Genomic DNA, 16,370 nt, shown 5'->3' with positions numbered 1-16,370 from the left:
GTACATTAGGATATTCTCCTCTCTTCTCCTCACGTTCATACATTAGGATATTCTCCTCTCTTCTCCTCTCTTCTCCTCCTCACTTTCATACATTAGAATATTCTCCTCTCTTCTCCTCCTCACTGTCATACATTGGGATATTCTCCTCTCTTCTCCTCACTGTCATACATTAGGATATTCTCCTCTCTTCTTCTCTTTTCCTCTCCTCCTCTTCCCCCATTTCTCTCTGTCCTTCTCTTCACCATAACCCATGTCTTTGTTTTTTTCACCACCTCTGTTCTTCACTTATTTTTGCCATTTCCTGTTTTCACGGTTTCATATCCCACTCTCCTCTTTCCTTCCCTCAACTCCCCCTCTCTCTTCTAATTTTATATTGAATGATTTCCTTCAATAGCCGTTTAATTTAGTGAAGCCTAGCAGTCTGTCTCTCTCTCTCTTAATGAATATGCACTGATTTGTCTGTAATCACCAGTAATCAACAGTCTCTCGCTCTCACTCCCTTCATTTGATGTGTATTGATTTGTCTGTAATCACAGTCATCAACAGTCTCTCTCTCTCTCTCTCTCTCTCTCTCTCTCTCTCTGTGTCCGTCCAGCGGTGAGCAGTGGACCCGCGGAGTCCCGTGACGATGCTGCTGGTCCCCGTCTGTGTGCTGTTGGTGCTGGGGGGTCGAGCTCTGGGCGGCGGCTACCCCCCTCCCCAGATGCCCCAGATGAAGTACATGCAGCCCATGATGAAAGGACCTGTGGGGCCCCCCTTCCGGGAGGGCAAGGGCCAGTACCTGGGTGAGTAGCCAGTGGAGCCGCTAACCGCTAGATACTAGCCACCAGCCCATCGATCCCCAACCTCGGGGTCGGGACCCCATATGGGGTCACTCAGAGCGGAAAATAAAACAGAGTGGCGACACTCCCATAGACCTCTATAGGAAAAAATGGCAGCGCTTTTTCCAGGCTATTTCCTTGTTATGGGACTTTTGGAACTATTTTTACAGCCAGTCTCTTGGTCAGACTGTAGTCAATGAGTTAATTGATTATTACACCTTCCAGCATCCAGAAGTACATCCCACCCTCCTGCGATTCAGCCATTCAGCACCGTTTGTTTTGGAACTTTTGATCGTGTGGCGGCAACATCAAAGAGTGTCGTAACTCTCTCTTTCTATGGCTCTGGGGTCACCTAAAATTCAAATGGTGTCGTCTGAGATACTGGGTATCTTACAATTGAGCAGTATCTAATTACATTAAAATATGCATAGGCCTACATTAAATAAAACAACATATTAAAAACCCCATGTAATCATATCCTTCATTTCAATCTGGCTACATACAAATGAACTCAGACAGCTCGCATGAGATGCTTGATTGACGTAATCATGCTTGATCAACGTTCTAAACAACTTACTGTATTTATAGGAGAAGCAGCGCACACAGTTCCAAACAAAACAGCAAAACGTGTGAGCCAGACAAATTAGCTTGCTAGGACATTTGGGGGAAATCAAAGTATCAATCTCGACTGGGTGTTGCCGCAGAGATGTTTGTAAATGATTGGGGTCGTCAATGTTTGCGACATCAAAACAAGATCACCTGCCAAAAAAGATTGGGAACCACTGCGCTAGCCTCTTCCTTTCCTAGCTGCTAGCCGCTAGCCGCTAGCCCTCCTCCACTTCCTCTCCAGAGAAGCCTCAGGAGAGGAGCCTGTGTGGTCTGCGGGGGCACGGACACGGTGGTTACTGGCACTCGTAGATCTTGTCGAGATCTTGTGGAGAGAATTACTGCCGGGGCCGTAACACACAGTGTCTCTCGCCAGAGAGAACTTTGACATTTTTTTTTTTTTTTTTTTTTTTTTGTTTAAAGGCCCAGAAGTCATGCACTGAGTGTTTTATTTGCAGTGATACATTTCCATTTCCTACCCCTCAGCCAGGTTTATGTCAGTCAGTGTCTTATGCGCTGCTTATGGCAAGGGATGCGTACCTAAACAGGAAGTGACAGCTAGCATGTGTCTTATGCATGTGACAGTGTGGAGTAGGCTAGTGTCTTTCCACATGTTCTGCCCATGAAACATAGGGCCAGATGTTTAAGACATTGCTACGGAATACAGAATCTCTCTAGTCCAATTCTGTGGTTCTAACAAGTGTTCTGTATGGAACACCACTGGATGGGTTATAAGATTCATGGAGGACGTTCTTTAGAACATGTGCGGCTTGATTGTTACCAGAATGGAACTGTCCACCCTCACACTGCCTGTCATGGGCTGCTGTATATTCCTCTGTCCCGGGGGCACAAACATAAGCATGGATTGCATATGGTTTAGACATTCTTAACCATAATGTTTACAAGCCCTCTGCGTAAATGCTTCCCCCATAAATGTATTTGTTCTGCCATAACATAACATCCCATTTGGCATCCGTTCCAGGAGCGGCCTCTCCTCACCGTACACCATGATGTGTACATGCTGAAGTGTCATGTGCTTATTTTCAAATATGTCCTTTATACGGCATTTCAATGCACATAATATGAACTCCCACGATTAAACTCGTGTGCTAATTATTGGGGGTTTCATCCAATGTGTATGCATGTCTGCATTCCACCACAGGATGGCAGCAAAGTGCATCTATCATCTATCAAACTGGCTGCTTCAGAGGTCCTCTGTGCATTGCAAAGGACAGAGACATTTGCATTGCATTTATTCATTTGGCAGATGCTTTTGTCCAAATAAACTACAGCAATAGAATAACATTTCAACTCTAGAGCTACTCAGAATAGAATAACAGAGCTAGCGCTACAGCAATAGCATAACATTTAGATTAGATGAAGTTAGATTCAACTTTATGGCCATCATGCAGAGTACAAGTACAAAGACAAAGGTTTAAGCTCCAGTGCAGAGACTAATACAGTAGCTAGGAATTACCACTGCATCTGTCAATACCACAACTGGAGGATAGGAGACAATAGCTTTTGTGAACTACATCACCAGGTACAATGACCTCTTTATACGCCAGTTTAGCTGATACACCATTTTGTGCACCTTCAGACAGGTGACATACTGTATTTATTTAAGATATTCCGCCTACACACTGGCAGTGAGTTATGGACTGAGTTACAGTCTCTGGAGCCAGTCCACAGCTATTCCACAGACACACAGAAAGATACACACACACACACACACACACACACACACACACACACACACACACACACACACACACACACACACCTGATATATATCCTATAGGAACACACTCACAGACAAACACACTGCACAGTACACACAGCAAAGCCCCTATAGCGTTACGGTGCGTGTACTGTGCATGGCTGTGGATACGTCCATCTGCGGAATGGATGAATGCAAATGGGACGTAAATGACGAGCAGACCGCTGCTGGTCTGGACAGAGGAGGGAAGGGAGACGTGTGGTCAGAGGATTTACAGTTTAGGATGACGACTGGTCTAGTGTATGGCCAGACTACAGATTACAGGCCTCTCTCTCTCTTTCTCTCACTCTCTTACTCACTATCTCTCTCTCTTTCTCTCTCCCTCTCACTCACTATCCCTCTCTCCCTCCCTCTCTCTCACACTCTCTCACTATCTCTCTCTCATTGACTATCTCTCTCTCTTTCTCTCTCTCTCTCTCTCTCATTCACTATCTCTATCTCTCTCTCACACACACTCACTATCTCTCTCTCTCTCTCTCTCTCTCTATCCATCTCTTCTATGACAGAGAGGTAGCGGAAAGAGGAGAATAGCATAGAAGCATAAACACATTTGCAGACAAACAAACACACATAAACAAGCTACATACATGCTCATACACACAGAGAGAGACAACCAGGTTACAGAGTTTATTTCCCACAGAGCACACACACACACACACACACACACACAAACACACACACACACACACACACACACACACACACACACACACACTCACGCACACACACACACACACACAGAAACAGCCAAACACACACCTCAGATGCACGTGTGCGCACAGATTTGGATAAAAGTCCGTCCTTAACGTGTGCTCTGAGGTGCGTTGGATAAAAGCATATGCTAAATCAATAAGTGTAAATGTGATATATGCAATGCAGGGAGAAAGGGGGGTGGGGGTGGGGGAGCATGGGCGGAATGGAATGAGGCTCCTCTGGTGATGATCATTGTAGGCCCATATACCATAAATACTACACCAGCACATGGAGAGAGAGAGAGAGAGAGAGGGAGAGAGAGAGAGAGAGAGAGAGAGAGAGAGAGAGAGATAGAGTAGAAGAAAGAAAGGAAACAGAGCATCATCCTTGGCCCTATGCGAACACTCTTGTATAGCCCTAACATACCCAGATAAAGATATCGAGTGAGAGAGAGAATAGAGTGAGAGAAAGAGAGAGAGAGATAGAGAGAGATACCATTGGATCACAGTATACACAGATGCCGTTGTAATGAGAAAGCCAGACCTGTGATGAACTTGCACACATTCCTCAGCTGTGACAGATAGAACGACTCTTTTCTCAGTAGGTAGAAAAGAAGTACTGAGCCGCAAATGACTCTTCTCACAGTAGGTAAAGGAGAGGAGCTGAGTTTTGACACGTAGAACAACGCTTCTCACAGCCAGAGGAGGAGAACAAACTCAGTTGTGAGAGATGAAACTATTGTTTCTGAGTAGGTAAGAAAAGAACTGGCCAGCAAATTACTTTTTTCACAATCAGAAGTGGACAAGACCGCTGCCATATAGCATGGTTCTTTTCTCTATAGATAGAAGTGAAAGAAGTGAAGTCCAGGGTTAGGGTTTAAACATGAGCTGTAATGTTAAACCTTAGGACTAGCTCTAGCGGCAGGGTTAGGGTTAAATGTAAGGACTAGTGCCTCCCTCCTAGTCAGGTCTCCAGCACCACCTGTTTTCTGAGACCCCATGCTGGATTAATTTGCATCGTGTTGTGTCGTGTCGTGCCGTGTTGTGTTGTGTTGTGTTGTGTTGTGTTGTGTTGTGTTGTGTTGTGTTGTGTTGTGTTGTGTTGTGTTGTGTTGTGTTGTGTTGTGTTGGGTTGGGTTGGGTTGGGTTGGGTTGTGCTGTGCTGTGTTGTGTTGTGTTGTGTTGGTTGGACTCCTCAGATGAACTCATTCAGTGCTTATAGAGTCAGGGCTATTTGGACAATTGGATAATTAGTCGGCCCTAACTTTTCTGTTTTGCAAGGCAGGCTCGCTGGTTTGCATGCAAAGCCTAAGCCACGCGTGCGCCTCTGCTAGCATTTGGTTCGCGTTAACAAACAGTCGGACTGTGTTGCACATGGCATGGCACAGCTGCCCCGGACCTCCTCCACCACCAAGCACCAGAGTGGTGTCATCACTCTCCCGGCACGCATCAATATCTCTCTCTCACACACACACACACACACCCCTCCACCACCACCACACACCAGAGCAGTGTCATCACTCTCCCTGCACGCATCAACATCACACACACACACACACACACACACACACACACACACACACACACACCTCCAACACCACCACGCACCAGAGCAGAGTCATCACTCTCCCAGCACACAACATCTGCCCGTCGTCACCAGTGCTGTTATTTGCGCTAATGAGCGCTGTGATGCGTAGGAAATATGCGACGTCCTTTCCACGTTGTCTCGGGTGTATTCTGCTGTCGCCCGAGCCATGGAAGTGAACGATCTTCGGCGAGAGCGTCTTCCCAGTCACGTCTCGTCTTCCGTTACTCTCCCACCCTGCCCTCCGCTCGGGTGGGAATTGAGCGTAATTGTGAGTGCGGTGGATTGGACTTGGCTTTCCACACACACACACACACACACACACACACACACGCCCGCCGGGCCCTGAGCTTGGCATGTCAGCTGTTTGCTGATAAAGCCTTGATTGCCCTCGGTTTGGGAAACCACGTGCGCCTCACTGCCCCCCCCACCCCACACACACACACACACACACACACACACACACCTACCCACCCCTCTGCACCCCCATCTAGGAGCTGTTACTCGTGCTTTTGGAGTGAGCTGGTCAGCTTGTTTGTGTGTGTGTGTGTGTGTGTGTGTGTGTGTGTGTGCGTGTGTGTGTGTGTGTGTGTGTGTGTGTGTGTGTGTGTGTGTGTGTGTTTGTGTGTGTGATCCCTTTTCAGTTAACAATCATGTGCACTGCAGCCTACTTTTCCCTCTGATGAAATGGCTTGTGCTGAAAAAACATGCTGTAGTCTTATGTGGAGTTCACAGGGCATTCGGTCGTAAACAAACGCAATATTTCAATGGGGACAATCTGCTAAACAGGACTGACCATGCAATCCCAGAGCACAAAGGGGAGAAATACGAGCAACTATGAAAGCAGAGTGTTCCCAAACATGGATTTATGTTGTAAATAGTGTGCTCACAGCCAGAGACCTTTAGATGTTACTTTAATAGGCAGCACATCAATACATTTGGCTGTAATTGTGAAAACATGCGCAATTGTTGATCTGTGCTGTAAAAACTCACTGGTGTCACTGATGTGGAGTTTCTGCCACCTAGTGGCCAGTGTTGGTCAGCGCACAGCATTCAACATCTGAGGCAGGCTCGCTCGCATAGAGTGCTTTTCTGAGGTATGTATGTCATATTTCTAGATGTGAGCGAGATCTGAATTGTCCATTGAGAGAAAGAGAGAAGATTAGTCTTATTGATAGTGTGATTTTAATGGCTGCTTCTGATTCAGTGTGCCACTGGCTTCAACTCTCCCTGTCTTTTCTAAGCAACTGCACCAGAGCGTTTTAGATCCAATCCATTGGTTTTGTTGGTGGATTTCTTAACAACATATGTGATGTTTTTTTTTTTTTTTTTTTTTTTAAAGAAAGGGAGCAAAACAGTCTTTGTATCTCTTGTGTCTGTATGTAAGTAAAGTTAGAGTGTTCAAGTTCTCTGTGCATTATTCCATCTATTGGGGTGGCCTGATGACGCACCAGTGAACACATCTGAGTAAGAGAAAGATACACATCTGCTCTGCTCTGTTCTGATGACCTGTTTTTCTTTGCTCTGGATACGTGTGTGTGTGTGTGTGTGTGTGTGTGTGTGTGTGTGTGTGTGCGCAGGGTCATTCACACACTCACTAACTCACTCACATCAGGAGCCTCACATTCATACACTCTTTCACCCAGTGGCTGGCTAATAACTGAAACAATCATTGTTACTCACTCACTCGCTCACTCAGGGATGTAGTGGAGGCTAAACGCAAGCAAACACAGTTTGTCCACCTCTGACATTTCAGAAATAGAGTGTATCCACCTCTTAGAGTTTATACACCTGTCAAAAGTTTGTTCACCCGTTGTGACTTTTAACATTGAAACGTTGCACTGTATTATCAACATTCATCAACCATTTAATACATAGATTTCTCGAAAACATGCGCGCGCAGACAAGGGGCAGAAGGCACCATGAACAGCATTAAGGGAAATCTGTGTATACCATCGGCATTACTGAATAACCTCCACCATCATCATACATGTTCTGAAGCCCTTTTTAACAATCCCATAACGCGTAGCACAGTTCACCGCGCTGTCACAGAATTCATAGTTTACCCACTCCTCTCTTATTGTTCCACTACATCCCTTACTCTCTCACTCACTCACTCACTCACTCACTCACTCACTCACTCCCTCCCTCACATTAGCTGCCACCTGACATAAGGAATGCCCCCTCCCATCTCTGTGTTTACATTTAGGCTCAAAACTCACCTGTACTCTCTGACCTTCTCGACCCTCTAATGCAGTTTTTCCCAACCTGTTCTCCTTGAAAGCCCCCTTGCCTGTGTTTAAGACAAACCAGTGCCCCCCTACCAAACTCCTAGCCACATACACACACAAGACATTGTTTTATTCAACAATTGGGGTCCGGGGATGAATTACCATTGCCTAGTCAAGCCCGACCTTAAAGTTGCTTATGCAAGTTCAGAGGTAATAAATAGCTTGATGAATTTAAATGTGAAACAAAAATGTGTTTCAATTTGAATTATACAGAGTTTTGATTTTCCAATTGGGTTTGTTATCGGGATTTTATACATTTAATGTATGCAAAAATAGTTTTGGTAACCTCAGCCTCAGCCAAGGCAACATTGTGCGGACCCACTGCAATCTCTGGCGGCCCCTGGTGGTTGGGAATGACTGCTCTAATGTCTGTAATTTCTGTGTCCCTTGCTGTACCTTATTCATCTTTCAATGTGAAGCACTTTGGAAAGTGTATGCTGTGAATGAATGTGCATTAGAATCACATTTTATTTAATTACACCTGAAACTAATCTAACCAATTAAACACCACACTCAACACCTTCATATCTTATCTGGAACAAGCAACACTGACTTTATTAACAAGGGAGTCCTCTCTGCTCCAAACACACGCGCGCGCCCGCACACACACACACACACACTCTCACACACACACACACACACACACACACTCACACACACACACACACACACACACACACACACACACACACACACACACACACACACACACACACACACACACACACACACACACACACACACACACACACACACACACACACACACACACACACACACACACACTCACTCACTCACTTGTGTATATGGTGTATGTAACCTTGCTATCAGTGTTTGAAAGCTCATCAGATGGTCTCCTATTATATAGGATATATAGATGATCTACTCAGATTGTAAATAAACCGTCGGCCTAGTATCTTAGCCAGTATTTTACACAGGTTCCATCAGCCTTGACCAAAGTGTGCAGCATTTGCGAAACAGCACAGCGAGGTCAAAGGTCAGACCCTAGAGTTCAGACCCTATGGGACCCAAAAGCCCACACAAATACACACACACACACACACACACACATCAGACCCGGCCAGTGTTGGTGGAAGTGACAAAAAATATGGCAATGGTTTGTGAAGACATATGACCCAAAATAACCTATAAAACCCAGCCTGGCCCGAAGGGTATTGCTTTTCAATCATACCATTAGAATGAAATGTTACCACCAAGTCATTCAAATTAAACTGTTCAAAGAAAACATGTTCAACACGAACGTTCGCCACTATTTTTTGAATGCACCTCATATGTTGACCAGCATACCAGGGAGGGTTAAAGCAGAGGGGGTTAAAAGCGGTAACTGATAAAGAGCAATCTGAGTAGACGGTGATCATCTACCTTGAATTAGAGGAGTATTCTCTCCTGTGTCATGCTTTGTACAGATATACCGTCTGCGCTCACCCCGTGCAGTGACCTGTGGGATCGTATATAGGTCAGTTCACTAGTTATTTCTGTGACATAGTTTCCACACCAGTGACCCTGTACATTCACTGCTCTCTGTGCGTCATTGTGGCATGTTGGTTTTCTCAGGCAACTCTGCTGGCTTTACATGTGTAGTGCCGATATCAGACCTGAACAAAAATCATTTGTATTATTTTTTTACAGCCAAGGATCATATCTATCTGCTTACAAAATGAGTGGAGAGAATTTGGCAAATTTGGCAGATGTAGATCTAGTCTAGCACTGAATTTACAACAGCATTGATGCTTGGTTCAGTATTGACGGCCACGCACACACACACACACACACACACACACACACACACACACACACACACACACAAATACAGGAGTTGCATTGCTAGCATGGGAAGACACTTTCATTTGAATTTCCCCTTGGGGATCAATAAAGTATCTATCTATCTTTAGAAACAGGATGTTTATAACAATAATAAGCTGTAGATATAAAGTTATTGACTTGCTTACTACAGTAGGTATCACATCTTACTATGTGTTTCACTTATCTACCACAGTAGATGTCACATATTACTACATGTGTTTTTCTCTAATTCACTGCATAAAGTATTCACTTTGGCCCAACATGTCTGCCAAAAAATCATAACCATTAACAGGTCTCACTTATGTTGTGTAGGTCAGCAACAAAGTGTCTCCCCTCGTACCTGTTCTTTATCTGGAGAGCCTGGAGTTGGTTTCAGAGTTGTGCAGTGAATAAACTAGCCTATATACACAGTGTAACATATTAGCACCTGATACCAGCACCCAAGGGTCTTAGCCTCGACGCAGCTACACCTGGCTCCCATTTACAAGGGTACAGCTTTAAACTGAAGGAGGCTATAGGTTACACATGTTTGGGTTTTGGCTGAAAGAAGCTATCAGAGAAATTCTAAGCGCATGTTTGAACTGCTGATGAAGAAATAATTTTCTTCCTCTTTTATTCTGGAACAACAATGGGGTCTAGAGAAGCACCAGTCTTTGCATTTCAATGAGCTGGTTGACTTGCATTCATAACATGCTACATATAAGTCATTCACATGTCCGACAAATATCCAATGTATTTCATTTGTTCAGTATCTTCTTCTGACTAAATAAAGCATCCACTAGCATAGATTTCCAATTCTCAATTCTCAGGGTCTAAATTATATCATAAGGGTTTAGCTAAGCAGAACACCTGCATGCTTATGCTTTAATTTTTTTGCAGAATGCTTATAAAGGTATCTTTAAGCCATGCTTGGAATTTGGCCTACTGCAACCTCCCAGCCCCATAGACAATATGAATAATGGAGGAGTAATTATGTTTATGAACAGTAATCTAAAGCAAGACTAAGACTTTTTTGTACCTTAAAGTAATGTTTCCAAAATCATTTCAGTGGTTCATCAACTCGTAACAGGGTGAATGGCACTTCTGCATTCGCTTTGCGTACCTCTATCGGCTATAACTGCACTATGTAAGTTTACCAGATCGGATAGCGAATCTGTGGTTCGATGTAATGAGACATAAGAAACTACAAATTTGACTTGCTTCGATGTCGCAATACATTATACTTCATCATGCAACATACTCTGTCTTGTCTGTGGACATTGTTATTTGCTGGATAAACAAATAGCATGCGTGTGACAGAGGAAAAGTGCTTTAGAGTTGCTTTAATCTTTCCTGTCTTCCTGATTGTGTCTTGCAGAGTTTCCACCAATGATGGAGGTGAAAGGGGAGCCGGGCCCTCAAGGGAAGCCTGGTCCAAGGGGACCAACAGGGCCTGCAGGACTACCAGGGAAACCAGGGCTGGGTAAACCGGGTCTGAATGGTCAAACTGGCCCCCCGGGGCCTCCAGGATTCCCTGGCATCGGGAAGCCAGGGATGCCAGGGTTGCCGGGCAAGATGGGCCCTAAGGGGATGCCTGGGAACAATGGCGAGCTAGGCCCACGTGGAGAGCCCGGTCTGAGGGGACTGCCGGGTCAGCCCGGCCTCCCAGGGCCAGCAGGCCTGTCCCTAAATGGGAAACCTGGACCCCCTGGAGGAAGAGGGATCCCAGGATCCAGAGGGGAGCCAGGCCTGAAAGGAGGCCGGGGAATCCCAGGAGACCGCGGACTGAAGGGGGAGAATGGTAACGGTAAGCCAGGTCCAACTGGTCCAAGGGGTCCTCCAGGCCTCCAAGGACTTCCTGGAGCCCCTGGAGCCCCTGGCCACGGAAAGCCAGGACTCAATGGATTGCCTGGTCCAAGCGGGCCAAAGGGTGATCAAGGGCTTCCTGGTGATGCTGGTCTGCCAGGAGAGGCTGGTCTCCCAGGGCTCATTGGGGCTCCAGGGCCGAATGGTTTAGGGAAGCCTGGTATTGACGGTTTGCCAGGGATGCCAGGACCGAGTGGGCCAAAGGGTGAGCCAGGAATGAGAGGCACTCCAGGGTTTCCAGGGCCACCTGGGTATGGTAAGCCTGGACACTCTGGGCCAAAGGGAGACAAGGGCCACGTTGGCTTACCAGGGCCCCCTGGTGACCAAGGGGTACCAGGGTTAGATGGCCAACCTGGAGAGAGCGGTCCAAACGGGCTTTCAGGACCTCCAGGAGTACAGGGCCCTATGGGTCTGCCAGGGAAGCCTGGCATGCCTGGTTTCAAAGGAGAGCTGGGTCCCCAGGGTCCTCCTGGCCTTCCTGGGCTCCGAGGAGATCAAGGTCCTCCTGGCTTGTCTGGAAAGTCAGGTCTCCCAGGTGATAAAGGTCTTCCCGGTCCTAACGGGGCCATTGGCAAACCAGGCCCCAAGGGCGAGGGAGGCCACATCGGATTGCCTGGAAATCCGGGACTGACTGGTGGACCAGGGCCGAAAGGCGAGAATGGATTCCCTGGAAGCACAGGTCCCCGAGGCCAGTCTGGTATTCCTGGCACCCAAGGTCCCCCTGGGCACATGGGTCAACAAGGAATTCCAGGACCCAAAGGAGATCTAGGGCCACCAGGGCCATCAGGATTGGGAAAACTAGGTGAAAGGGGTTTGCCTGGTCCCCAAGGCCCATCAGGAAAACCAGGAAATTCAGGACTTAACGGCATCCCCGGACCTCCAGGTCCACCTGGGCCACCTGGCCCTCCAGGTGTTTCAAACGGCCAGACAACAGTTGCTGGAATGGGGAACATTGGAGGTGGAGAGGTCCCAGATGGAAAACCTGCAAAGCCACAGCTAGGTGGCGTTGTGCTCTCAGCATCAATGGCTCCAGCGTTCACTGCTATTCTCAGCACGCCCTTTCCTCCCTCCGGCATGCCCATCAAGTTCGACCGAACCCTGTACAATGGGCAGAATGCTTACAATCCTGCCACTGGAATGTTCACCAGCCCCTTGGCAGGAGTTTACTACTTCGCCTATCATGTGCATGTAAAGGGAACCAGCCTCTGGGTGGCGCTGTACAAGAACAATGTGCCTGCCACGTACACCTACGACGAGTACAAGAAGGGTTACATGGACCAGGCTTCAGGCAGCGCAGTTCTGGAGCTCAAGGAGAACGACCAGGTGTGGGTCCAGATGCCGTCCGACCAGGCAAATGGTCTCTACTCCACGGAGTACATCCACTCGTCCTTCTCAGGGTTTCTGCTGTGCCCCACATAACCTCCTCTCCCCAGTCTTCCTTTTCTATGGCCCTATACCCCTCACCCTACATCCCCTCCCCCTCCCCCTATCACCACCACCTCCTCCCTCCCTCTCTTCCGCCGCCCTTGTGGCCACGTGAGGAACACCTGGAACAGCAACAAGAACAACAACAGCGGCAGGAAAGACAGACGACAGAGAAAGACTCGTATGAACGTATGAAAGTGAAGAGTTGAAAAGCAGGAGAAGGAGACTTCATGCTGTGTCTGTGGTTTGGCTCTTTCTTTCAAATGTCCATTTTTTTTACTTTTAAATGTTGTCTTTATTTTCTATTTTCAGCCTACATGATAATAATTATTGTAATTGTTATATTATTATTATTATTATTGTTATTATTATTATTATTATGTTGTTGTTATTGGTATTGATGTTGTTGTTTATTGGAATCAGACTATTAAGTGCCTACTTTGCAATGTTTAAAAGCCGTTAATAAGACTTACCCGTGTGACTGCACATTTTGCCAAATGTTTTCTGACTCCAAAAAGCATTCAAAATCTCTGAAGACTCTGGGGTTTGGTATTTTTCCCCTAGCTGCAGTCACAGTCCATGTAATTCAGTGCGTTGGCCGTTATATGATACATATTTCCTTATTTAAATTTGTCAGATCACACCTTAGTGCAGAAAGGTCATAAATGTGCATGACTACACATTCCTATACATTCAATAAAACAACTCCTCGTTGGAATAATGATTGTTAGTTTTTATTGCCTTTTGTCACCCTTTTCAATCTGATAAGTTTCTTTTTTTTTCTCTCTTCCTGAGAAGCAGTTTTGGTGCTCGTAGTTAAATGAGAATATTGTTTGTCTCTTTATTTTGTTTTTGTTCTGTTGCTTTGTTTGTTTTTTCGTTCTGTGTGTTGCAATCCATTCTCCATTGAGAGATACTTACCTTACTCTGTGACAACTGTGCGGAGAGCATTGTGCTATTACTGGAAGCTAATGGCGTTGAGAAAACTGATTATTACTTGATTACTGAAGGCGTCAAGGCTGCGTCCAACATTGGCTAGCTCACATGCAATTTACAAATACAAGCAGAACGAATCCTTGAGAATATGTTGTTACAAAACTACAGTTCCGTTTCCAAAAATTGAAAACTAGCACATCTCATCACACAATTACAGATCAGTCATGTGTATGGATTTTAATCAAAACAACTTAACATCAATGATGGTGCTGGGGCTTTTGATCTGGCAACTGCAAGACAGTCTTAACGTCTTTGATACTTACAGGGGTTGGTAACTCACTTTCACCATTTATATCAGTGGTTCCCAAACCTTTCATAATAGGCCCTCTGTTGACAATGAGGGGAAATAATTTACTTTTACAACTACAATACCATCCTTGGTTTTGCCGATTTAGATTTAAAAGAAAGAACAGGAGAAAGAGTTTGCATTTGCCTCATTTAGTACTTGCTTATGTTTCAGTCGGTGTGGATGGGTTTTCCTATATGCCACACACAAAGAATCCATGTCGATCTTATCACTTTACGAGGTAACCACAAATCAAATTCACATCCACTGGTTGAAAAAGAAAATCATTACAATTATATTATCATCATAGAGGAGATCCATCATTATTTGCACCTATACTAGAAATAGAAGTGAAGGTTGAGTGACGTCTACGAACCATTAGAATCCCTGTAAATGCTAACACAAAGCCGACTATGTCATTATAAACGCCATGAAATTACCTTACAGAATGACATTACAGAATGACCTTATAGGCTGTGATGTGAAAACAGGATGTGTCATGTGTTTTAAGGGTCTAAAAGTCAATCGTCCACCATATAGTTTAAACCAAGAATGGATGTGTGTCCTTTTAAACTCAAGTGAAGCGTTCAAACGTGTACTGTTTAGAGTGGCCATGAATGCAGAGCATAGAGCACAGGGTGGTTATGCAAGCAGAGCAACGTGTTGCCGTGACATTCAAGTGGTTCAGGTGCGGTTCAACTATAAGAAAAGGGGCAAAGAAAGTAATCAGTGACGAAAGTATTGGGAAAGACTTAGATGACATTGCATGCTTGACGAGGAAAAACAGCCAGGGCAGACAGACAAATAGGCTCGAAGTACTTTTAACTGTTGATGTCACTATAGCTGATTATTTAAACAATATCCAAGTCTCATTCATCATTGGACTAAATAAAATAACAAATGAATCTTAATGAATGATGTGCTGGAAAAGAATTTGTCACATAGCCTCCATGAAAATTATAATAACACATTTTTGACCAAAAATGCAGTTACTGCCTTTTTGCTTTGTATGGCAGAATAGTAGTTTGGCAACATTTGGCAAAAAAAAAAAAAGATGTAGCAGTGTTTTTCAGTTCTCCCCTCTCCCCCTGTCTGCAGTGTGTTCAGCACAAAGCACCGTTTGTATACATACTTCTCCCTTTTAGACACAATTTTATTGAAGGTGTCTTCCACATTACTGAGGGAAGGGACACACCTGATCATCAATATTTATAGGCATTGGTGCACTCTTATGCTGGCTTGCCATCTACAGTTTTCCACTGTTAAGGAAAGGTTTGTATATTATCATGGATTTATTGTTTGTATGTTTTTTTTTATTTGTTTGATTTTATTGTTTTAATTTACAGACACTTGACTAACCTTGAATTTGATATTCTCCATAACTCCAGCTTTCACCTCTTCTGATGAGACAATTCTTTATCAGCAAATATCACGCCATATATACACACATCAGATGGGAATAGAATGTTATCATGTAGAATTTTGTCATGCTGTCTTCATATCATTTAGAATAAACAAAGGCAAGAGATTAGTCTAGCGAGTCTTGCTTTGCTTTTTAAGGGACATTGGTTTCAGAGCAGAGACACATGCAAGAGGCCAATTCCATTTGCACATGAAGCCCATGATGGTGTATTTATACATTTGAGATATCTGAATAAGAGTGTCTAAACTGACCACCAAAGCCCTCGGTGTGTTTGGTTATTAGCAGTAATTATGAATTATGAGGATTGAAATATGTTGTTAACATACTACCATTATTTGTGAAGGATTGTCTTGGACAGATTTTTTTTCCTTTTATTTTTTTGTGTTTTGTTATGTAATACATACTATGTTATAGGGTTATTGTTTGTCTTGTACATGGCTATTGCATATCCTTCATGCAATAGTATTTGGGTATAAAATGCACTCATTTTTGACTGAACTGTTTTTTTTTTGTCAACTCATACAAAATCTACCATACTTGATTGTATTGACACCACATCAATAAATTCTTTCTTGTATTGATGTCTCTATCAGTGTTTTCTCTTTTGTAAAACACTGCATGCACCACAGTCAAAACCCTGTGTGTGTGTGTGTGTGTGTGTGTGTGTGTGTGTGTGTGTGTGTGTGTGTGTGTGTGTGTGTGTGTGTGTGTGTGTGTGTGTGTGTGTGTGTGTGTGTGAGTGTGTGAGTGTGCGCGCGCACGCTTATGTGTATGGCGTGCGTGCGTTCGTGCGTGC

The 16,370-nt window shown here is 44.8% G+C and overlaps 1 protein-coding gene across 1 annotated transcript in view; it reads left to right on the top strand.

Annotated features, from left to right (window-relative positions):
• col8a2 (collagen, type VIII, alpha 2) overlaps nt 1–16,151 on the top strand; it is an 85,646-nt gene extending 69,495 nt beyond the window's left edge. Inside the window, exons 3-4 of the mRNA XM_062529773.1 lie at nt 596–785; nt 10,957–16,151. Coding sequence (XP_062385757.1) covers nt 629–785; nt 10,957–12,863 — 2,064 coding nt within the window. The 5' untranslated portion in view covers nt 596–628 and the 3' untranslated portion in view covers nt 12,864–16,151. The remainder of the gene's footprint in view (nt 1–595; nt 786–10,956) is intronic.
• The last annotated feature ends 219 nt before the right edge of the window (nt 16,152–16,370 follow it).

This window comes from Sardina pilchardus, chromosome 24 (genome assembly GCF_963854185.1).
Source record: "Sardina pilchardus chromosome 24, fSarPil1.1, whole genome shotgun sequence".
NCBI classification, from domain to species: Eukaryota; Metazoa; Chordata; class Actinopteri; order Clupeiformes; family Clupeidae; genus Sardina; species Sardina pilchardus.
The sequence above is the reverse complement of the archived record's forward strand: the minus strand, read 5'-3'. Positions and strand labels throughout refer to the sequence as shown.